This window comes from Oryx dammah, unplaced genomic scaffold (assembly GCF_014754425.2).
Source record: "Oryx dammah isolate SB20612 unplaced genomic scaffold, SCBI_Odam_1.1 HiC_scaffold_18, whole genome shotgun sequence".
NCBI lineage: Eukaryota > Metazoa > Chordata > Mammalia > Artiodactyla > Bovidae > Oryx > Oryx dammah.
In genome coordinates, this window is record NW_024070202.1 from 98,088,211 (window position 1) to 98,109,358 (window position 21,148).

General features: G+C 41.4%; 1 protein-coding gene across 4 annotated transcripts in view; it reads left to right on the plus strand.

Moving 5' to 3' along the window:
* The window catches only part of LRGUK (leucine rich repeats and guanylate kinase domain containing), a 109,610-nt gene that overhangs the window by 72,197 nt on the left and 16,265 nt on the right, over positions 1–21,148 (plus strand). For 3 of the 4 annotated variants that reach the window (XM_040260895.1, XM_040260897.1, XM_040260896.1), the window contains 3 exons: positions 12,474–12,616; positions 15,962–16,050; positions 17,991–18,110. In XM_040260895.1, the coding sequence (XP_040116829.1) occupies positions 12,474–12,616; positions 15,962–16,050; positions 17,991–18,110 (352 nt within the window). Of the gene's footprint in view, positions 1–12,473; positions 12,617–15,961; positions 16,051–17,990; positions 18,111–21,148 lie in introns of those variants that run through there. The other variant, XM_040260898.1, reaches the window with a different exon arrangement.

Sequence of the window (21,148 nt, forward strand, 5' to 3'; positions counted from 1 at the left end):
TCTCATGCAGGTAACTGAAGAAGGCAACCCCCCTCTGCAACATCGGCACAGATGTTGGCCTCTGAGAGTCACTTTTGAAGCCAGGGTGGATCTGGAGAGAGGAGGTTGCCCTGGGCGGGGGGGTGGAGTGGGGATGGGTAGCAGCTTGGGCGGTGGAGCCTCAGGTGCATTGTCCCTGAGCCATGGCGTCTGGTGAGATCCCACTGGATCTATTCTTTCTTTCCTCCTCCCATTCATCACTCACTTACTGAGGGCCTGCTGAGCTTCTGCACCGTGCTAGGTACTTCTTACAAAGCTCACAGTTTCTTTATGGGACAAGGAAACAGGCCACTGAACAAGGAAACCGACTGGACTTGGTCTGGCTTAGCTGTCCATCCTCTAGTTTCTACTGTGAAAGCAGCATTACCCTCTAGGCTGGTGAAATGAAAAGGTCATTCATTTAGAAAATATTCTGGCCCATTCTCAGACCCGAATATAAATCGGTTCTGTGAAGAAGCCTCTTCCTGTTTATTCATAAAAGTGTATGCTTTCATCTGACTAAAAATTACTCTGCATGCTCAGTCGTTTCAGTCGTGTCTGACTCCTTGTGACTCCATGGACTGTCGCTCTCCAGGCTCCTCTATCCATGGGATTCTCCAGGCAAGAGTACTGGAGTGAGCTGCCATTTCCTCCTCCAGGGGATCTTCCCAACCCATGAATCGAACTCGCATCTCTTATGTCTCCTGCATAAGCAGGCAGGTTCTTTACCACTAGCACCACATGAGAAGCCCCCAAATTGCTCTGATTCCATTAAATAAGATAATTCTACGCACTTAGTATACCAAGGAGAAAGGATTGTTAAATTCTTCTATATGTGTAATTTTATTCTTTTTCAAGGTCCTATGTGCATCAACAAAAAAGGAAAGATAGTTTTGGTTATTAATTTCTAAAGTTACATTGTTGCATTTGTTAAGATGTTTTTTAGCTAACTTCTTTTTATGTTAAAGCAGGAGCCCCCTCTAGCAAGAAGACTGCCTCTGGGGTGCCCGCACACCTAGTTCCATCCCCAAGGCGCTTGGCGAAACTGCAAGCGGATGGCCAGGTAACAGAGCATCTCTCTGGAATGCAGGTCCCCACAAAGGTCCCTGAAAACCAAAGCCTAGCTCCCTCCCAGAACCAGGAGCTGACTCAGGATGGAGCAGCCCCTCAAAAGGGGCTTTCTCCCGAGAGCCAGGTCAGCGCCAAGCCTCCTGCAGAGCCCAGCCCATCAGCGCCTGGTCTTCTCCAGAAGGCCCAAGACTTATCCCCAGCCCAGAAGGAAGGCGGTGCTCAACCATCAGCTCTTTCTTCAAAAACAGCAACCACAAATCCACCTGAGAATGAGGCCCAGACATCCGAGGTGAAAGCCGGTGAAGAGGGGCAGCCTGCCACCACTCCTTCCCAAGGGCCTCTTCAGCATCCTGACCCACCGCCAGCCCAGGGCCCTCAGCTGGATCAGGATGAAGAATCAGGCGAGGCCAGGGTAACCCCCAGCAGCCTTCCCTGCTCTGAACTTCCACAGGGATCTGACCCCACATCCTTCGGCCCCCAAGGAATCCAGGAGGGGGAAACCAGGTCAACCAGCCTGCCAACCAGCAGTTCCCATCATGATCCTCCCAGAGATCCCTCCAGCCCTGAGGAGGTTAGGCCGGGACCACCTCCGGGAGGCTCTCAACAACCTCCAGAGGAGGGCGTCCCCAAAGCGGAAGTTGCCCGGGTCGACACTCCTTACCCAGAAATGCCACATCCCCAGGACTCAACAGATACCCCACAGACCCAGGACAGGGAGGAACCCATGACTCTGCCTCCCAGAAGCCAGCTGGTTCCCACCAGGCTGCCCCAGCCCCGGGTCCTCGCTCCCTTCCAGAGTCGGAGGCCCACGCCCAAACTCCTGTCACCCAGCAGGGAGGAGGCCCTCGGAACAGCCTCAGATCAAACCATGACTGCCTCTCCCAGGCCCCAGGTAGCTCAGGACGAAGACCCCAGTAAACTTCCTCTCATCAGCTCCCCCCATTCCAAACAGCCACCCAACCCGAGCCCCCATCAGGGCCCCAGCCCCCAGCAAGTCCAGGAAGAGCAAGTCCAGGAGGTGAAACTCCCTCTTATCAGTCCTCCGGTGCATGAGCCATCAGCTGCCCCCCACCCACCCCAGGAAGGGGAGACCCACTTAATCAAGCTCCCCCGAATTTCCACTCCTTTCTCAGAACAGCTACCTCAGAACATGAATCCTTCTGATTCGAGGTCTGCCAAGGAAAGGCAGACTCCCAAGGCAGGCCACTCCTCCAGCAAGAAGATTCCAGATATGCATGCCTTACCCCAAAACCAGGAGCCAGGACAGCCCACAGGAGCTAGGAAAAAAAAACTTCCTGGCCACAGAGAGACAGCTAAAGGGCCTGCACACCTGAAAAGGCCGCCACCTGGAGGCCACCACGCAGCATTGCAGCCAGAATCCCAGAGGAAGCCAACCCCCCTGAAGGCCCCCAGCCACCCCAACCCCAGCCCTCCCCGGAGCCCTCAAGGGAATCGGAGAGGAAAAGTCCAGACACCAGACGTTCCTGAACCACCCGACACTGAACCAGTGTCTAAAGATGCCCAGGTCCAGGAAGAGAAAAGGGGAAACGTACATCATTCCAGGAAAAAGGTCCATGCCAACCTCCCTGCAGATGACCTGGTTCAGAAGGGAGCCAGGTCGAAGAAAGGACCGGCTTTGAAAAGAAAGGATTCTGGAGGATTATCTCAAGAAAATGCAGCTACCCTCAGCGGCGATCAAGCAACTCCAGAAGGTCAAGCCCCTCATCGGAGACCCCCCCAGAGAAGGAGGTCTCTGTGGAGTCAGCATCGGAGGGCTCTGCTGCCCATGAGCATCTGAGGAGAAAAAGAGGATCATAGACGGGGTAGGTCTCAGACGGGAGAGACTTTTTCGGATCCCCCGGCGCAGGACGGCACAGCCCCCATCCAGCAGCCTGTCAAAGACGAGCAAGCTGAGCAGGGAGCCAGCCAGACTGGGCCGAGCTCTGTCCAGAGGGACCGTGCTTCCAGGCAGCACACCGAAGAGAGAGGCACCTGGAAACGGGGGAGCCGCGGGGCACACCAGTCCGGCTGCACCCCAGAGTCGGGCATCTGCTGGGGAGCAGGGCAACCGGAAGGGGAGGCTTCGAGCTCGGGGCAGTCAGAGCAGCAAGATGTGAGCCATCCCGGGGCCACCGGGTCATCGACATCCGTGCCCCCAAAGGCGGGGAAAGCTATAGTGAGGGTGGGGTATGCTCCCAAGTGGTTCCCCTGCTGCAGCAGAGAGCAGGTCTGAAAGGTTGGTATCAGCAAAGATGCTTTGTGTCCAGACTTACATGAATTCCAACGTAATTGTAGGTTCTGTCTGAAGCAACGCCTTATAGCCACTAAGTTTTCTTTTGCTGTTCTTCAGTCGCTCAGTCGTATCCAACTCTTTGCGACCCCATGGACCATAGCATTCCAGGCTCCCCTGTCCTTCACCATCTCCCGGAGTTTGCTCAGATTCATGTCCATTGAGTCAATGATGCCATCCAACCATCTCATCTTCTGTCACTCCCTTATCCTCTTGCCCTCAATCTTTACCAGTTTCAGGGTCTTTTCAAATGAGTTGGCTCTTTGCATCAGGTGGCCAATGTATTGGAGCTTCAGTATCAGTCCTTCCCAATGAATATTCAGGCTTGGTTTCCTTTAGCATTGACTGGTTTGATCTCCTTGCAGTCCAAGTGATTCTCAAGAGTCCTCTCCAGCACCACAATTTGAAAGCATCAATTCTTGGATACTCAGACTTCTTTATTAGGAAAATTCATTTCTAGATTAGCAAATTCTCTTACGCTTCTTGCATTATCAAGGGTTCAAAAGCAAAAAGAACCCTGAGAAAGGAATCCTCTGTAGTTTCTTGGTCTCTCTCACAAACATTCCAATCCCACAGTTAATTTGTGTGAAGAGGACAGGTTTTTTACATCCATGACAAATGATCGAGTGCTTCAGATTTCTATTGGCATGTACTGCCTGAAACTGACTTTGTTTGAAATGAACACCTTCTTTCTCTCTTTGAACCGGAACCCCATGTAAATTAGCCCATGCCTTCATTATGCCTAACCAGCTGGCTAAAAGAATTAATTAGGAGGGAGAAAATTGAGGCAAATCGGTTTTTTGTTTATCTGTTCATACCATCAGGATTCTTTTGCTGGCAAATGTCAGGAATCCAACCTGAGCCAGCTTACACAAATCTATCAGAAGGGAGGGGAATATCTCATGAAGCCAAACTGGGGAGGGCAGAGCGGCAGAAGAACCTCAGACAGACTGGGGACCATTTCAGCACATCCAGAAGTCATCATCTCCAGGATTTTCATCTTCTTCTGGACTCTTGTCATCTCCTAGACTTCGGTCATCTCCAAGACTCTTACCATTTCTTATCTCTGTTTTTGCCTCCATGCTGGCTTCATTCTCTAGGACTTAAATGACTCTAGATCAGTTTCTGCACTTGGCAGGGAATATGACCACCAATCACTCCTAAAGGTTAGGAGTGGTTTTACATCTGGCAGCTCCCACTATCAGAGAGGGATCAACTCAGGTGACCCTTGGTCCCGAGATTAAAATATACATATATGTATTTTCTCTTTTTTTTCAGGGATATTCTCTGATTGGCCCAGTGTGAGTCAGATGCTCATTCTTCAGCCAGTCTACTCTGGCTGGGGACAGGGGCACATTTAGATATACTCAGTAAGTTCCATTCTGTGAATCCTATCATTCACATGAAAGAGAATAACTAAAGAAAGCAGCCAGTCTAAGATTTGACTCTGAAGAATTTACAAGACAGTCATTGAGCACTCTAAACTGTGTTTGGTATCCCATGTTTTAAAAATGTCATTGATGACTACATTACCTGTATCCTGTATAAATATGTCTTTGTCTTACACAACAGGCATGTCTTACCTTAACACATATTCCCCCAAATTGTATGTAGGTCAAGTGTTATTTCAAGTGCCGTAGAGGAAATTGATATTTTTTACAATCCACAGTGCAGAACTCCTCTTGTATAATGAAGAGCCTGTGATATACTAATAATTGCCCAAGATGAAATTAATAAGGTGAATTTTTTAACATATCATAACTTATTTTTATGAAGTTAGTTCAAGTCCTCCGACAAGCATGGATTGAGTACTTCATATATGCCAGACACTTTGATAGCTTCTACATAGAGTGAAATGATGAGGACACTTCAAGGAGCTCTGTCTCTTATCAAGGGAGGCAGATAAGAGGGTTCATTACAACACCATGTGATTGGGGCAGCTGGAGGCCCCACAGCATGCGAGAGTAGGTTTAGCACCAAATAGAGAAGAAAACTCATTTGTTAACTTTTCCAGAATGTCACGAGAAGAATACTAAGGAAGGACACTGATTCAGCCTTGGGATGTGAGAACTGGATGAGAAAACACTTCCAAGAGGAAGTCACCCTTCAGCTAAGTCCTCAAGGTTGCAGAGTAGTCAGCAGGCTAACCGGAGAGGAGGGAAGTTCTTTCAGAAAGGAACAGCATATGCCTAGCATGGAGGTAAGGGCAGGCATGGCATCTTCTAAGGACCCAAATGTCAGGAGAGCTGTAGGTATATGGAGGTATTTGTAGGTCCAAAGGGCACTTTGTGCTATGCTAGTGAGCCTGGAAACTTGATCTGTTAGAAAACGGTGGGGAGCCATTGAATGGTTAAATGTTTTATCTTAGGGGCGTCTGTCATCTAGTCACTATAGAGGGTCACTTTAAGGAGGGCAATACAGATAGCCTGAACAGTGGCTGGAAAGCTGTTGCGTTAGTCCTGACACAATGCTAAGGGGCTGAAACAAAGCACATTGTGGCGGGAATGGGCAGATTCGAGACATTTGGACTGGATGTAGGGGGAGTGCAGACTGTGAAAGAGAAGAGGAAAATCAGGATAAGCACCCATTTTTTTCTGACCTGCGTGTGGGGCATTTTAGAGGCACAAATACCTCACTTAGGTGAAAAACTTTAGAAATTGATTTGATTTCCTCCTTGAGCAGTTGTTTTGGAGGCTCATTAAGGAATTCGGGACTGCATCTTCATTAGGGCTCTAAAGCAAAATAAGATGCCAAGTTTCCCATCTTCTGAATTGGGAGAAGCTCTAGCATCCTTCCCTGGGGTCCGTGATGGTGTCCGGTTTGTGTTTGGTCGTATAAATGTCTCTGAGTCAGTGCAGCTGGATATTTTGTCTGGTTCAAGGAAATGAGTAGAAAAGATTGCTGTCTCCTCTCTCGGTGCGAGATTTTTAACAGCTGTTATTGATTTTCTTGGCATCGGGGACACTTCTGCTTTTTAATCATAGAATATAAATATTTAAAAATTGTCATTTTCCATCTCCATTTACAAACAAAGTTCATATCACTTTCATTTGTTTCGTGCCTTAGCCCAGTGATTTTTATGGGGGAAAAAAACAACACTGTGGACTTTGGTCTCTCTCTTAGCTAATACAATCCTCAGCCTTTTAGAAGAAGTCTGGTACCTGGTATTCAAATCAACAGAGGTAATAGTTCCACTGGGCGCCAAGAACCTTCTTCAAATATTTTAATCAGTTATTTCCAAATCTCAAAAGATAATTGGGCAAAGGATAATTTGGTAATTTACAAAAGAGGAAATAAAAATGGACAAAAACTTATCAAAACTTAATTGCTTGGTTCAATTTAAAGATAATCACTCTAGAAATCTTATTTCTTTATTGACCAAGCATTCAGAAAAGAAAATAAAAAGAGACTGTTTCTTTGTGTTGATGATAAACAATGTTAGACTCAAATATTTCATCTCAAAGGTGATTATGAGAAACCAGTCCTGATTAGCAAAAACTGGAGATCTTTTTTTTTTTAAGTTTGTAACCTTAGAAATTCATGATTTCAGAAAACATTGAGTCAAAATTATCATTGGAAGTTCCAGTTCCAGTGCAATCTAGTTGTGCGACCTTAGGCAAATTACAAAGCTCTCATGTATAAAATGGAGATACTAGTAGTACCTGTTCGCAAGATTATTGTAAGGATTAAATGAGCTAATATATTGAAAAATACCCAGAATGATGTCTGGCACATAGTAAGTACCTATATGTGTGTTTGTACATTAACATGTAAGCAGCAAAAAGTTTTTTCTAATATCATCTTATCCTTAATTGGAAAGGACAACGTTGTTAAAGTAGGTGGAAACATTTGGCAACTGATGTGGTTTTCTCATGGGGCTTTCCAGGTAGCTCAGTGGTAAAGAATCTTCCTGCCAATGCAAGAGACTCAGGGGACTCGGGTTCAGTCTCTGGGTGGGGAAGATCCTCTGGAGGAGATACGGCAACCCACTACAGGGTTCTTGCCTGGAGAATCCCATTGACAGGAGCCTGGTGGGCTACAGTCCATAGGGTCACAAAGAGTCAGACACGGCTAAGTGACTTAGCACATATGCACACAGAAAAGATTTGTAATAGCACCTGAAACATAGTGTGCTCAGTAAATGTTATCTAGTTTTTCTTAACCATTATTATGTCATTGATAATATCAAAGGCATTTATATTCCACGTTTCAGGTTGGTTACATCGTAAATGCCATCAGGGTGTAAGATTGAGGAAGAAACCACCAGATAGTGGGCATTTTGGTTTCTCTTCGTGGTAAATTGAAGCAAAGACTGGCTTCTATAAGCTGCCAGATCTAAAGTCCCTTAGTTTACAGCGACAAAGATAGCAAAGATAAGAAATAAAAGAAAGATGTATTTGCTTGAGAAGTGACCAATGAAACAGCATCTTTGAAAATGTTGTTCTTAAGGGATGAGCCCTTGCAAGCAGAGACCACACTTAGCCAAGGTGGGTTGTAGGACTGGGCAGAAATCACGTCAGAAATTTAGTTCTCAAACATTTCACTCCAAGGAGAGGAAACCTTTAATCTGTGTTCAAGCTTCCTGAAGGTTTTTATCCTATTTCCTGCCAGCCATAGCTACTCTTTCCTTATCCTCTCCTTTCCCCAAATACTATACACATCCAGATTTTCTTCATCGTTTCCACTCTTGAGTTTATCTGCCCTACATTTTATCTCCTTCAAAGTGTCAATTAACTACTTCCTGATAAACTCATCCATTTAAAAAAACCCTGAAATTCAGGGTAATGTTATTATATGTTTTATTTTGGACATTCTGGATACAGTGTCCAAATACTGAACCCATTAGTTCAAGGCTGCTGAAGACATTTCAAAGCATGGAGTTCAATGGATAGAAGCATTCTTTTTGTACCTCAGAAATTCTGTCTTAGAAGATACATTTACATGCTTTCCTTTATGGTGCAGAATCTGTTCTCTGTTTAAATAACTGGTTATTCCTTTGACTGGACACTAAAGAATATAGCACTTTACTGTTAGAATAGTTTAGTACAGTATTAATTTTATCCTGTATAACATGAACATTATTACTATATTTTTACTCATATGATAGCTTTCTACTACCAAAGCTTATTTTGCTATGGAAAATTATTATAGATATTATGTGAAATGATTGTTTTTCTAGTTGCAATTATTCCTTTCTCAGAAGAACAGATAGACAAGATGTTTAAGATTTAAATCTGTCCTGGAAAAAAATGGCTTCTTTCGGCCCCATTGGTTTTATATTAATACTTTCTAATGTACAGAGCAATTTTCCACTACAAATGGTGTAACTAGCCTATTAAAAATAAATAAATATTTAAAATTGTGTAGCAGATTATTGCACTTTAATTTGTTTCTGGTCCTTTTTATGGTTACATATCTCAGCATTGAAACTTTCACAGAGATTTTGGTAGCTATTTGCATTTTATATATGTATATGTGTTTAATCATGGTAGGCATATATTACTCTTGCTAACTAAAAAAAAAAAAACCTCACTACTACCAAAATAAACATGTATTTTAAGCCCCATTTGAGTGGGGAAAGAAAGGAATGATTCTGGCTGTCTGAGAACTTTTGTGTGAAAATTAAAGCCTACTTCCAAGTCATACGTTCCCACGTGTTTTCAAAGAGAGACAAACTCTAGTGCCGATTCATTTATTTTGTTGTTGTTGCAAAGTTTTATTTAACTGTTTAAAAAAAAAAAAGTATCCTTAAAAGTGTTCAGGAGCTTCCCTCCTGGCTCAGTGGTAAAGAATCCGCCTGCCAATGCAGGAGACATGAGTTCAATCCCTGATCCGAGAAGATCTCGCATCCTGCGGAGCAACTAAGCCTGTGCCTTGGAGCCCGGGAGCTGCAGCTACTGAGCCCGCATGCCACAACTGCCAGAGCCCTTGTGTCTTAGAGCCCATGCTCTGCAGCGAGAAAAGCCACCGCAGTATGTACCGCAGCTCGAGCTTAGCCCTGCTCTCCACAACCTGAGAAACGCCCGTGCGGCAGTGAAGACCCAGCACAGCCAAAAGTAAAGAGAAAACAAAGTGTTCAGTCTCATGTCTTTAGACAAGAGAGCAACTTAGTTGCCTTGCTAAACAAGTAATCTTACAGCTATAGAAAAAGTGGTTATAGAAATAGGGATTTTTATTTTTAAATATATATACAATCTGACTCCTAAATTCTAACTTTATTACCTGTTATTAAAATGACTATGTGCCTATGATATCAGATCATCAACATTTTGTCTTTCCTCCTTTTTGTGCAGAACAAGGTCTTATTTCATTTGTGTAATAATGTGTTATGAAACACACACAGATGTTCTATCTTAGGTACCTGGCTTCTACTGCATTCGTTATTTGGTTGGATTCTGTGCTCATTTTTTAAACGTCTTATATAAATATTATTTTAATTCACTGCAAAAGGGTATAATTCTAAATAAAGTCTAAGTTACTTTGAATTCATTTGAGTTATAGTTCTGATTGTTCCAGATATTTCATTTGTATTTTCCTGTATTTGGTAATGATATCAATCCATAAAATAACTTGAAAATCTGTTATGCATCAGTAAATTCATTTATGCTTCATTGTAGGTGTTTCAGTAAATACAACTAGCTTATATACTGAAGAACTTGGTAATTTTTGTGGGCTGTACAATGACATATATAATTTAATGTTGCCTCAAGTTTGACTTTCATTTAGACACTTTGAATAACATCACTTTAAGAAACTTTGTTGCAGGATATTATATCCAGTAATTATGATTTTTTAATAACTGAAAAGTAATATCTCTTCTTCATTAATGTATCAAGACATTTTGAAACTATATTAAGAACTGTATGAAACTCTTTACTATAGGAGTCCAAGTCTCGAAAGTAGTGGCATTTCAATGTAGTCTAATATAGTCTAAACGCATTATCTTTACCCACAATGTTTTGTTGCTGAGAAACCATTAAGATATTCATCTGTTGAATTATAGCTCCATTGTATCATTGGATAGAACTTGGTTTGTTTACATTATGGTACAATTGACTTATGGATGAGAAAGCTAGAAGAAGGGACCCCGACACAAATACTATACATTAAGTAAGCTTTTATATAGAGAGGATCATGTCTATGGAAATTATAGCTTCTGTTTCTTTAAATTTCATCTTTTTGTTTTTCAGATTCATCTGATCTTTTTCACAATGCTCTATTCTTTTTTTTTTTTTTTTTACAATGCTCTAAGAGTCTCATCAAGAGAACAAATGTTTTGGGTTTTGTTTCTTTGTTTTAATGAGTATAAGATTCAGTCAGCCCTTCCGTCTCTTCTTGTTTTGTTTGCCTTGCCTCAGCCATGCTGAATTCTTTACTGTAATTCAGTTGTGCTCAGCATGCTTCTGGGTGTTTATACAAAGCCATTCTCTCTGCCTGATATGCTTTTGTCCCATATCAAAGGTATCAAGGTATTTGAATGCCTTCCTTTATAACTTTAGACCACTGTGCAGATGTCACCTCCTTAGGAGGACTTCCTTTGACCTTCATGCTATCCCTCACTCTGCCTCCTTGTCTACCTTCCTGGTTACCCTTACCACCACCTGACATTATCTGGTGTGTTACTTGTCTGTCTAGTCTCCAACATGAAAATGTAAATCCCATATGTCAAGACATTTTATTTACTGCTCTATCCCCAACACTCAGTGTGCTGTCTGGCACATAGTAGGTGCTCAACCAATATGGGTTGGATGGCTTTTCCATCAGGAAGACTGAATAGAGGATGTTTCCACGTAACAATTGTCTCCTGTTATCTCTGTGATTGTTATAAACTTAATTACTTCAGTGTCTCAAATGCTCTGTCACCTGGAATTCCTTGGGTATGGATTCATGCATTTGTTACATCTTCTGAGTCTCTCCCCTTCAAGACAGGTGCTGAATGGTGGAGCTTTAGACTTCCCTACCATGGTTAAAAACTTATTTGTCTGCAACAGCTTTTACCTTGCTTGTTTTTGTTGGCTGCGGTGGGGATTGCTACGCAATTTGGTAGGAGTTTGAGTTCAGATTCTGTACCAGCACACAGCCCAGAATTAAAGGTCTGATTTCCCATGGTTCCATCCTTGGTGTAGGTGAGCCTGTGCCCAGACTAAGTCCTGAGATTTCCAGACACGCCTTTTCCAACTTCCCACCTAATAAAGAGCCCAGGTCTTGTCCATGAAGCACACGGGGACTGGCTTCGCCTCTCAGTCCAGAAACCTCAGGCCCAAACATCCTGACCTCTTGGTGTCAATGTCTTCTCCTCTGACTTGGAATCTTCACTTTCAGCACCTGAAAATGTTTCTTTCTTGGTTTCACTTTTGCTCTGTGTTAAAAACACACTTCTGTTATATATTATCCACTATTCAATTTTGTCTTGAGTTGGCACTCACTTCCTACATCTGTTCAGTCAGCCGTATTGGTACTGGGGAGATGATTTATTTTGGCATTTTTATAGCAATACTGAAAATGGTGATATTCCTAATACATCCAAAAGTATTTACACTTGGCCCCATGATACATGAGCAGTGATAGAAATTTAGATTATATTCTAGGTCTATGGACCTTCTAATGTTTTAAAGGAAACTTTAGACATTTATGTATAAATTCTGCTAAATAGTGACCTCATCATCCATTCCATTCTTTTAAAAAGTTTTTTCTTAGCATTGTGTGTTTATTATGACTATTATTAGCACTGCATGTTTATTATTATTTTAGCCTTTTAGGACAATTTTGTCAAAAGGAAAGTAATTATAAAGGGGACTTTTCAGTTAAGTATCTGGAAGCCTTTAATTCCATTCATAAGTCTTTACTGATTGAACACAAAGTGTACTGCCAGAATGTTTCTACTAGGTGACGTGGGCTATATTTACAATAATAATTATTATTGTACTCTTAAGACATACTTTTAGTTATCTTACTTTCAAGTTGACATGCACAGACTTCAAGTATACACTTTGTTGTGTTTGAGCAAATCCAGATATAAAACATTTCCCTCACTTCAGAAAGTTGTTGTATTCTATTTTATGCCTTTTATTTTAAACTTTATTTTTTTCTCTAGGAGATATTAAGAAACCTCAGCTGAAACCTGAAAAGACTTCTAGGAAGTTAAGAGTTTCAAATGAGTTTGAGTCCCTGGATTTTGCAGACAGAAACTACTTTGTGAAATTATGGGCCAGACTTTCAGGCAAAAAAACGCCAGCGGTAAGAAGGGATAGAAGGGGAGGGGGAAGCCACAACTGAACATTAGGCAGTTCAGACAAAAAGGATGTTGGATATTTTAACACTAAGTTTCACCAGAACTGTTCTCTGACAGTGTCAGCTCAAAACAAGCCCCCCACCCCACCCCACACACACTTTCTACACTTCTAAGAATAGGCATGGGTTCTAAAAGTAGAATATTCAGTGTAGATTTGGGGAGTGGCTTTCCCCCAGGCTCCTAGTCAAAGCTCTGACACTCAGTTCTTCTAGTTAAGAGGCACAGAAAAGCACTACATAAAATATTGTAAAATATGTATATTTCAAGGGAAAACTTGCTTTGATGTTGAGATACAATTTTGAATATTCTTGTGCTGAGCCTTCAAGCAAGTCCACTCAAAGAGCCCATGTTTTATAAGCTTGCAGTACGTGGACTTGTCCTATAACTTACTCTAATCCCTTCGAGAACTTTGAGAAGTCAGGACGGACAGAAGTTGGCCTGCATTCACGTTAGGTCATGTTCTTTTCCTGTTTGTGATGGGTTTTCTGTGAATGTTGGGAATACAGAGCCTAAATCATTGCCACTTCTGCAGAAGTGATCCTGGAGTGCAGGAAATGTCCCATTTGTTTATGCAAAATAAATTGAATCTAGAATTGTTCCCACCTACTAGAATCTATGGGAAATCAAATATCAGTCATTAGGAGTGGGGATCACTCCCACTCTTTAGATTAAGTTCAAGAATCCTGAGGTTTATACCATCCTGGAAATTTAGGGAAGGGAAGGGCCCCTGGTTACCGTGGTTATCATGGTTACCGTGGTTATCATGGTTACCATGGCGATGCACCTTGTCTGAAACCCTGAGTTCCATTCCGAGCCCGTGGTTCTGTTATTCTCCAGATCTCCTCCTGCAAGCACCTTAACCCAGTGCCAACTCCTAAGATCTCACCACACCCTAGGAGCTCCCTCAACATGAGGGGCCCATCAGCCCCTCTCCTTGTAGTCCTGGGAAGCCCAGCTCTATTTTTTTTTTCCATCACTTTCTGTATCTGCTCTCCCACCCTCCTTGGATGGTACATCTTTATGTTCCTTTGAGCTTAGACTTTCAATTATAAGTTCTTTGTTTAACTTCCCAGGGCATGGTGTATCCAGACTGTGAACTCTAGAACACACACTCTTGGCCACCTTTATTCTTTTTTTTTCCCCTCTAATATATTTTTAAAAATATTTCCACCTTTATGTATTTAGATACATACATATGGATATGTATTATCCATTTTGGGGGCAGTGCTACCCATAGCATGTAGGATCTTAGTTCCCAAACCAGGGATCAAACCCACAGCCCCTGCATTGGAAGCCCAGAGTCTTAACCACTGGACCACCAGGGAAGTCCCTTGGCCACCTTTATTCTTTAATGATAAGTCTGTGTCTTAACAACCAGAACTAGCTCATGTCACAGTTAGGTTGTCCTGCCACTAAACCTCGGACACACTGATGGGAAACACACATCACTGTCTCGCAGCCGCTGCCTGTTAGTGCGTGTCTGTGCTTTATTTAAATGTGACCAACCTGAATGCTACCTGCTAGAAAGTTTTCAGGTCCAGTTAAAGGCAGCTTTTCTCTGGTCAAGGGCACTCAGGTACTCAGGATTGAGAACAGAGGAACAGACATGAAATACACACATGCTGGGTTCTCAGCTATAATTCATCTCCAGCATCTCAACATAAAATTCATGAACATTATGGAGGAACTGGAGAGTAGAGGCTATGATCAAAAGGCAATATGAAAGTAGAAGGGGCCACGTTGGTGGAGGGAGGGGAGCAGATAAGCAGACCACATGTGGTCAAAAGTTCTCATGCCTTATCTGTTGCCACCTCCCTGAGAAACTGTTCAGCCCCCATAATCCAGGGCTTCTACAGCCTAGTGTGGAACTCTGCTGTGTTCTTTGTTAGAGGGTCGGTGGTTTCTCATCCATGATGGCAACAGCGCTCAAGCCTCTTGCAGCCCGAGGTTCTGGTAACTTCATCTGCCAACCCTGGTGGAGATAAAATGTAACAGAGTAGTTTCATAGAAAAGCAAATCAAATCCCGCCAAGAGCCAACAGATTCACTCCTCAGAAATGAGAGCAGAAGTAGTCCTAAATTGCGGCTGTCATACACAAGAGGTGAATTTGCCTCAGATTATTTTCAGTGCCTCATTTTCTTGTAAAGATTTTGAAAATTCAATGCTATTTTGAAATTTTAAGTGCGTATCAACTTTTAGGATAGTTCATAGGTTATCAGCCTCTTGCACAGCTGTTATAATGCTGCAAAATGAACAACAACCTTAAGATCATCACAACCGAGGTTTAATGAGGTGTTAGGATGTTATGGTGGCGATCATAAATAGCCTTTGTTGTTGTTGTTCAGTTGCTCAGCTCAGTCGTGTCTGACTCTTTGCGACCCCATGGATTGCAGCACACCAGGCTTCCCTGCCCTTCACCATCTCCCAGAGCTTGCTCAAACTCATGTCCATTGAGTCGGTGATGCCATCCAACCATCTCATCTTCTGTCCTCCCCTTCTCCTCCTGCCTTCAACCTTTCCCAGCATCAGTGTCTTTTCCAATCAGTTGGCTCTTCACATCAGTTGGCCCAAGTATTGGAGCTAAAGCATCAGTCCTTCCAATGAATATTCAGGGATCATTTCCTTTAGGATTGAAAACAGACCTTATGCATCACTTATAATTTGGAAGGGGCTTTCATGTAAATTATCTCATGTACCCCTCATTGCAACCCTTAGGAGAAGCTACTTTAATTCATTTTTACTTTCCCAGCATAAATCCCTATGTATTTTTGAAACTTTTTATTGGATTGGAGAAAGTAATTACAACTTCCTCAGTCAGATATCTATATCATAAATCATTCATCCCCCCAAATAGAAGTGTTTGTGCTTTTTGGTGTTTAGTGATGGTGATGGGGTGTTGGTGAAATACTGGAGGAAAACCTCACAATCTGTCATATTTCAGATTCATACTTATCATCAGATATATTCAGTCAGTTACTGTGTGTGTAAAAATCTGATAAAACTAAAAAGACAGTAATAATCTATATCATCAAGAGATAATCTCATTAGAAAGATGTAGGAAATAATATGACATGTTAATAAAAATTGCCACATTTAAATTGTAGTCTTCATAAAAATATTTTTGTTTTATAAAGTTTTTTTCTTTCCACTGGACAAATATTGTTTTGTAGACCTTTTTTTTTTCTTTCCACACATTTGGCAGTCTCTCTCAAGAAGAGGATGATTATAGCTATTTTAATATCTGACATATTTTTAATTCAATATAATTATAGATCATATTTCTTGCCTAGGAAAGAGAGTCTTTGGCGAGACAGTATGAGACAGCCCGGCAGACCCTAATGGGAAACACGCCTCCTCAGCACACGTTCCTATTTCAAAGGTACATATTTGTCACGTGTGTTTATAGTTGGGCATCTTTAGATTGATTTTTTAGTATCCAGGTATACTAAATGAATCCTAAATTATCAGCATAACCAGGGACCTTTGTACTAAAATAGACCTGGTGGTAGTAAACCTAGTTCTAGAAGTTGTATTTCCCTTTCATTTATACATGTTTTTAAAGGCACAGTATGTTCTTGCCTGGAGAATCCCAGGGACGGGGGAGCCTGGTGGCCTGCCATCTATGGGGTCACACAGAGTTGGACACGACTGAAGTGACTCAGCAGCAGCATACTCACTGTTGCTAGAAACCGATGATTTTTTGCAGTCTTTGAGGACTGCAAAGGATGATATTTCTGGTTGTGTTTGAATATAAGTATCTGCCTTCATCAAGGCTGTGATGATGGAAGGTTAATTTTATCCTATTGAATATCCTGTCCTTGTCCTTCCTGAATCCCAAAACAATAGTTGGGATCATTTGTTTAATGTCTCCTTTCCACATTAAACTGTAAATTCCATGAGGATGGGGACCATTGTATCTTTATTAATCCATGAATTCTCCATCCTTAATATGCAATGGTTCACTTAGTCTCTGATGCATAGTAGAGGCTTCATAGATATTGGTGGCTATAATAATTACTGTACTATTAATTATCACATGTTGATATCACATATCACATGATGAGGCACATTTCAACTTTAAGAGATACTCAAAATGAATAAACAGGATGTTTATGAAATGTTTGTGTTTTATTTTCTCATGAATGTTATAGGCTTCAGTATTCTGAATTCTCTTTTCTGTGTGACCTTTTGGAAATTTCGAGTAGTAAAGTGACGCCCCCGTTTTCAGAAAGTTACTAAGAGCACTGACAAGACCTTAATTATAGTGTTTTAAAGAGCTTTTTGAAGTGCAGTGATTCAAGAAAGCAGAATGCTAAAGCTATTTTAAAATGTTTTTCAATTTCACTTCTTTTTATTGTCTGTAATTTCAAGCTATTTGTTGAAAATCTCTAACCCAATATAAATTGTTTTATCTTTGTCTTCTATGTAGCAAAAAAAAAAAAGTGTGATTTCTTTTCTCCATATTGGTAAGCTATCTTTGGATAGTCTGATTCTAAAGGCAGGCTGTATGGAATATACAAAGTTCTACTGGAGGAGGGGGCATGGGTGGTAGTCAGGAGATAGGCAGTATACCCCAGAACAGCTAAAGTAGGGGCTTGTCCGACCTCTGACCAGCTGAGCGGCCATGCCTACTGACACACTGTGGACATTTTAAATCTGAGCAGCTGATGGGTCATACAAGGGCAGAAGGGTGTTCTGAAGTTTGCATGCCTTTATATGCAACCGGTCTACTTTGCACATAGCAACTCTATTTAGCAAGTCTAGAGTGAATAGCGGTAGGATTTATTCACTAAAAGTGGTTAATGATTCTTTCAAGTCACTCTGTCTGGAAAAACAGGCTGGGTATAGAAGAAAAAAGGATATTTTATACTAGAATTCAGTAGAAAGTAAAACAGTAGAATTTTTATAAATATTTTATTCCAATATTATTTCAAAGTATTAGATTACAAACAAAACTGGAAAATACCTATTTCAGTTTTTATAGCAGTTGATATATTGCTGGACTTCATGTAACAAATAGGTGAGGATTTACAATAGAATATGCACTAATCGACAGGAAGATAATCTGCCTATATTAGTGTCTTAGTGGATAAGGAATATTCAGAAAAATACAAATTTGCTTAATCTACAAATTAAAATGTAATACCAGTGTCTAAAACAAGCTCTGATGTATTTGTAAGTGTATACATTACATTATTCCAAATAGATTTTGCTGTCAAATGCATTTACTTGCGATGTAAGAGTCAGTATTTAGGTATAACGTGTGTGTATATGCTTGATATCATTACAGAATTCTGTTGATCTTTTTTCCAATTTCAGGGGTCTAGTACCAGCACCCATCATCAATAATCTACGTTATTTTACAGCATTAGAACTCAAGAAAAGTTTCGAGCTTTATGGAGATTATTTTAAAGTCCCCTTTGGACCTTCTGAAAAGAGGTGAGTTGAGTTTTGTTGGAGAGAATAAATTATTTTCTGCTGGTTAGTTACAGCCATGGTGCTTATCCCTAGACTTCCGAGAACTCCTGACACTGGGAAGCAGGCCCCACCATGGAATATGAATGGAGTAGATCTGAGCCCTCTAGGGAGGGCACAGCCTTATAATCAAGGTTCACTGGAACCTAAGAAGCTTCTCTTTGGGACTTTGAAACTTGAGGGAATGACACACAGATGCAGGGGCAGTTTGAGATCATTCAGGTCACCAGTGGTGGAATAATCAAGAGTCCGGTGTAAAGCACAAGCATTGATGTCTACCAATCTCTTCCTGTACTGCAGCTTGGCTGTGTTCTTGGCACCTAGCTCTTGCCAGGTTTAAAAGCTTGGTTCTCTAGTTTTCCATTAAATCTGTAAACTACCCAATAGCTTTTCAGTGACTCCCTTTTTGAAATTTAAATTAGCCAGAGTTGGTGTCTGTAATTTGTAATCCACATCTCTGATTAGTACAACTGAAAATGTTTGCTAGCTGATGCTCTCGATTTTTATTATAAAAGTCTTTTTTTCCCCTGGGTCCCAATTTTAATATGTCAAACTCTGATTCAAAACCTGATATGTGTAGGTTGAGAACTCCATATAGGCCCTCCCACTGGTTTTAGTACTTGACTTTTGTGCGCATTCTATTACATTCCATTTCTACTTCAGCTGTCCCTGCTACTACCGTTGACTGTCTGTCTATGGGTCTTAAATCCATGCTTCTCAGGCAAAGATGTGGCTGGTTGAGTCAGATTGGGTAGAAATCTCTAGCTGGAATCCTCACAGGTAACATAGGTAACAAGCTGGTCTATAATTGGTGGCCCCTATGTCATATAACCATCTTTTTTTCTAATCATCTGTGGCCAGAGCAGTGACAGAGAACTAAGTAAAGAACCCTTCAGCAGGAGTTTGTGGGTTTGTTCTCTCTGAATGCATGACAACAAAATAGACAAGAAGTGACCGGAAGCAAGCACACTAAAACGTTAGCAGTGGGTATTCCTCTAGAATTATCAGTTATTTTTATTGTCTTCATCTTTTTTCCTGTAAATTCTAAATCATCCACACAGCATATATGTGTTTTATTTTTAATATCCTAAAATGTTAGAAAAACTCATGAGAATTTGATGAAATATTCAGTAAATTGGTCCTATAATACAATTAAGTTGCTCATTGCTTCTATATAGTAATAAAATTTTGGGTAAATTATAAAGTGAAAGTGAAGTCACTCAGTCGTGTCCAACTCTTTGTGACCCCACATACAGTAGCCTACCAAGCTCCTCCATCCATGGGATTTTCCAGGCAAGAGTACTGAAGTAGGTTGCCATTTCCTTCTCCAGGGGATCTTCCCAACCCAGGAATCGAACCCAGGTCTCCCACATTGCAGGCAGACGCTTTACCATCTGAGCCACCAGGGAAGTAAATTACAAAGAGTTAAATACAAATTAAAAGATGCTTGCTCCTTGAAAGAAAAGTTATGACCAAACTAGACAGCATATTAAAAAGCAGAGACATTACTTTGCCACCAAAGGTCCATCTAGTCAAAGCTATGGTTTTTCTAGTAGTCATATATGGATGTGAGAGTTGGACTATAAAGAAAGCTTATTGCTGAAGAATTGATGTCTTTGAACTGTGGTGTTGGAGAAGACTCTTGAGAGTCCCTTGGACTGCAAGGAGATCCAACCAGTCCATTCTAAAGGAAATCAGTCCTGAATATTCATTGGAAGGACTGATGCTGAAGCTGAAACTCCAATACTTTGGCCACTTGATGTGAAGAACTGACCCATTTGAAAAGACCCTGATACTGGGAAATATTGAAGGCAGGAGAAGAAGAGGCCAACAGAGGATGAGATGGTTGGATGGCATCACCAACTCGATGGACATGAGTTTGAGCAAGCTCCGAGAGTTAGTGATGGACAGGGAGGACTGGAGTGCTGCAGTCTGTAGGGTTGCAAAGACTGAGCCACTGAACTGAACTGAAATACAAATCACTGCTTATAATATCAGTGGTGTGTTAAAAGTCAGATGCAAATGTATATCCAGCATATAATGTAGCTTTAAAAAATATTCACGTATATGTAACATGAAAAAACACTAAAAAGACATATGCCAAAATATTATCAGTTATTATCTCCTAGTGATGGGATTATGGCCAATTTTTTTTTCTTTGTTCTTCCCCATATTTTCCAAGTGAGCATTTTATAATTTTTGAGGTATTAATGTAACTTTAAAATGCCATTTTAGAAGTCTGCCATGGCAAAGGGATGTTTTATGAGGGTGATGTTTCATCATGAGAATGCCAACCTAGAAAATGAGTAATGGCTTCTTCCTTTATTTCTAAGTTTTATTGTCATAACAGTTTGGGTTTCCTTTGAGAAATTTGATAACAAAAAACTAGAGTCCCCACTAAATGGTTCCCCCAAGTCTGCATATCTCATTGGATACTAGATACTCTAGATTACAATTAGTTAACTTATTATAGTGACAATGTTGAAACTGTAGATCTCTGAGCATTTATTCATGCTCTCAGTTTTTAGTACAGTTAGGTAGCTTGATGGAAACACTGAGATAAAGAATGTCTCAGTTTAGATTGTTATAACAAATTACCATAGGCTGAGTGGCTTAACAAAAAGACAGTTATTTCTTAAAGTTCTGGAGCTGAGAAGTTTGAGATCAGGAGGTTAGCATGGTTGGTTTCTTACGAAGATCCTCTTCCTAGTGTACAGATGGCTGGCTTCTTGCTGTGTCCCCGTATGGCAGAAGCAAGCTGCCTTTTGTCCTTTCGTGAAAGTCGCTCAGTCATGTCCGACTCTTTGTGGAGACCCCATGAACTACACAGTCCCTGGAGTTCTCCAGGCCAGAATACTGGAGTAGGTAGCCTTTCCCTTCTCCAGGGGATCTTCCCAACCCAAGGATCAAACCCAGGTCTCCCGCATTGCAGGCGGATTCTTTACCAGCTGAGCTATTTCTTATAAGAGTGTTAATCCCTTTCAGGAAGGCTGCACCTCTGG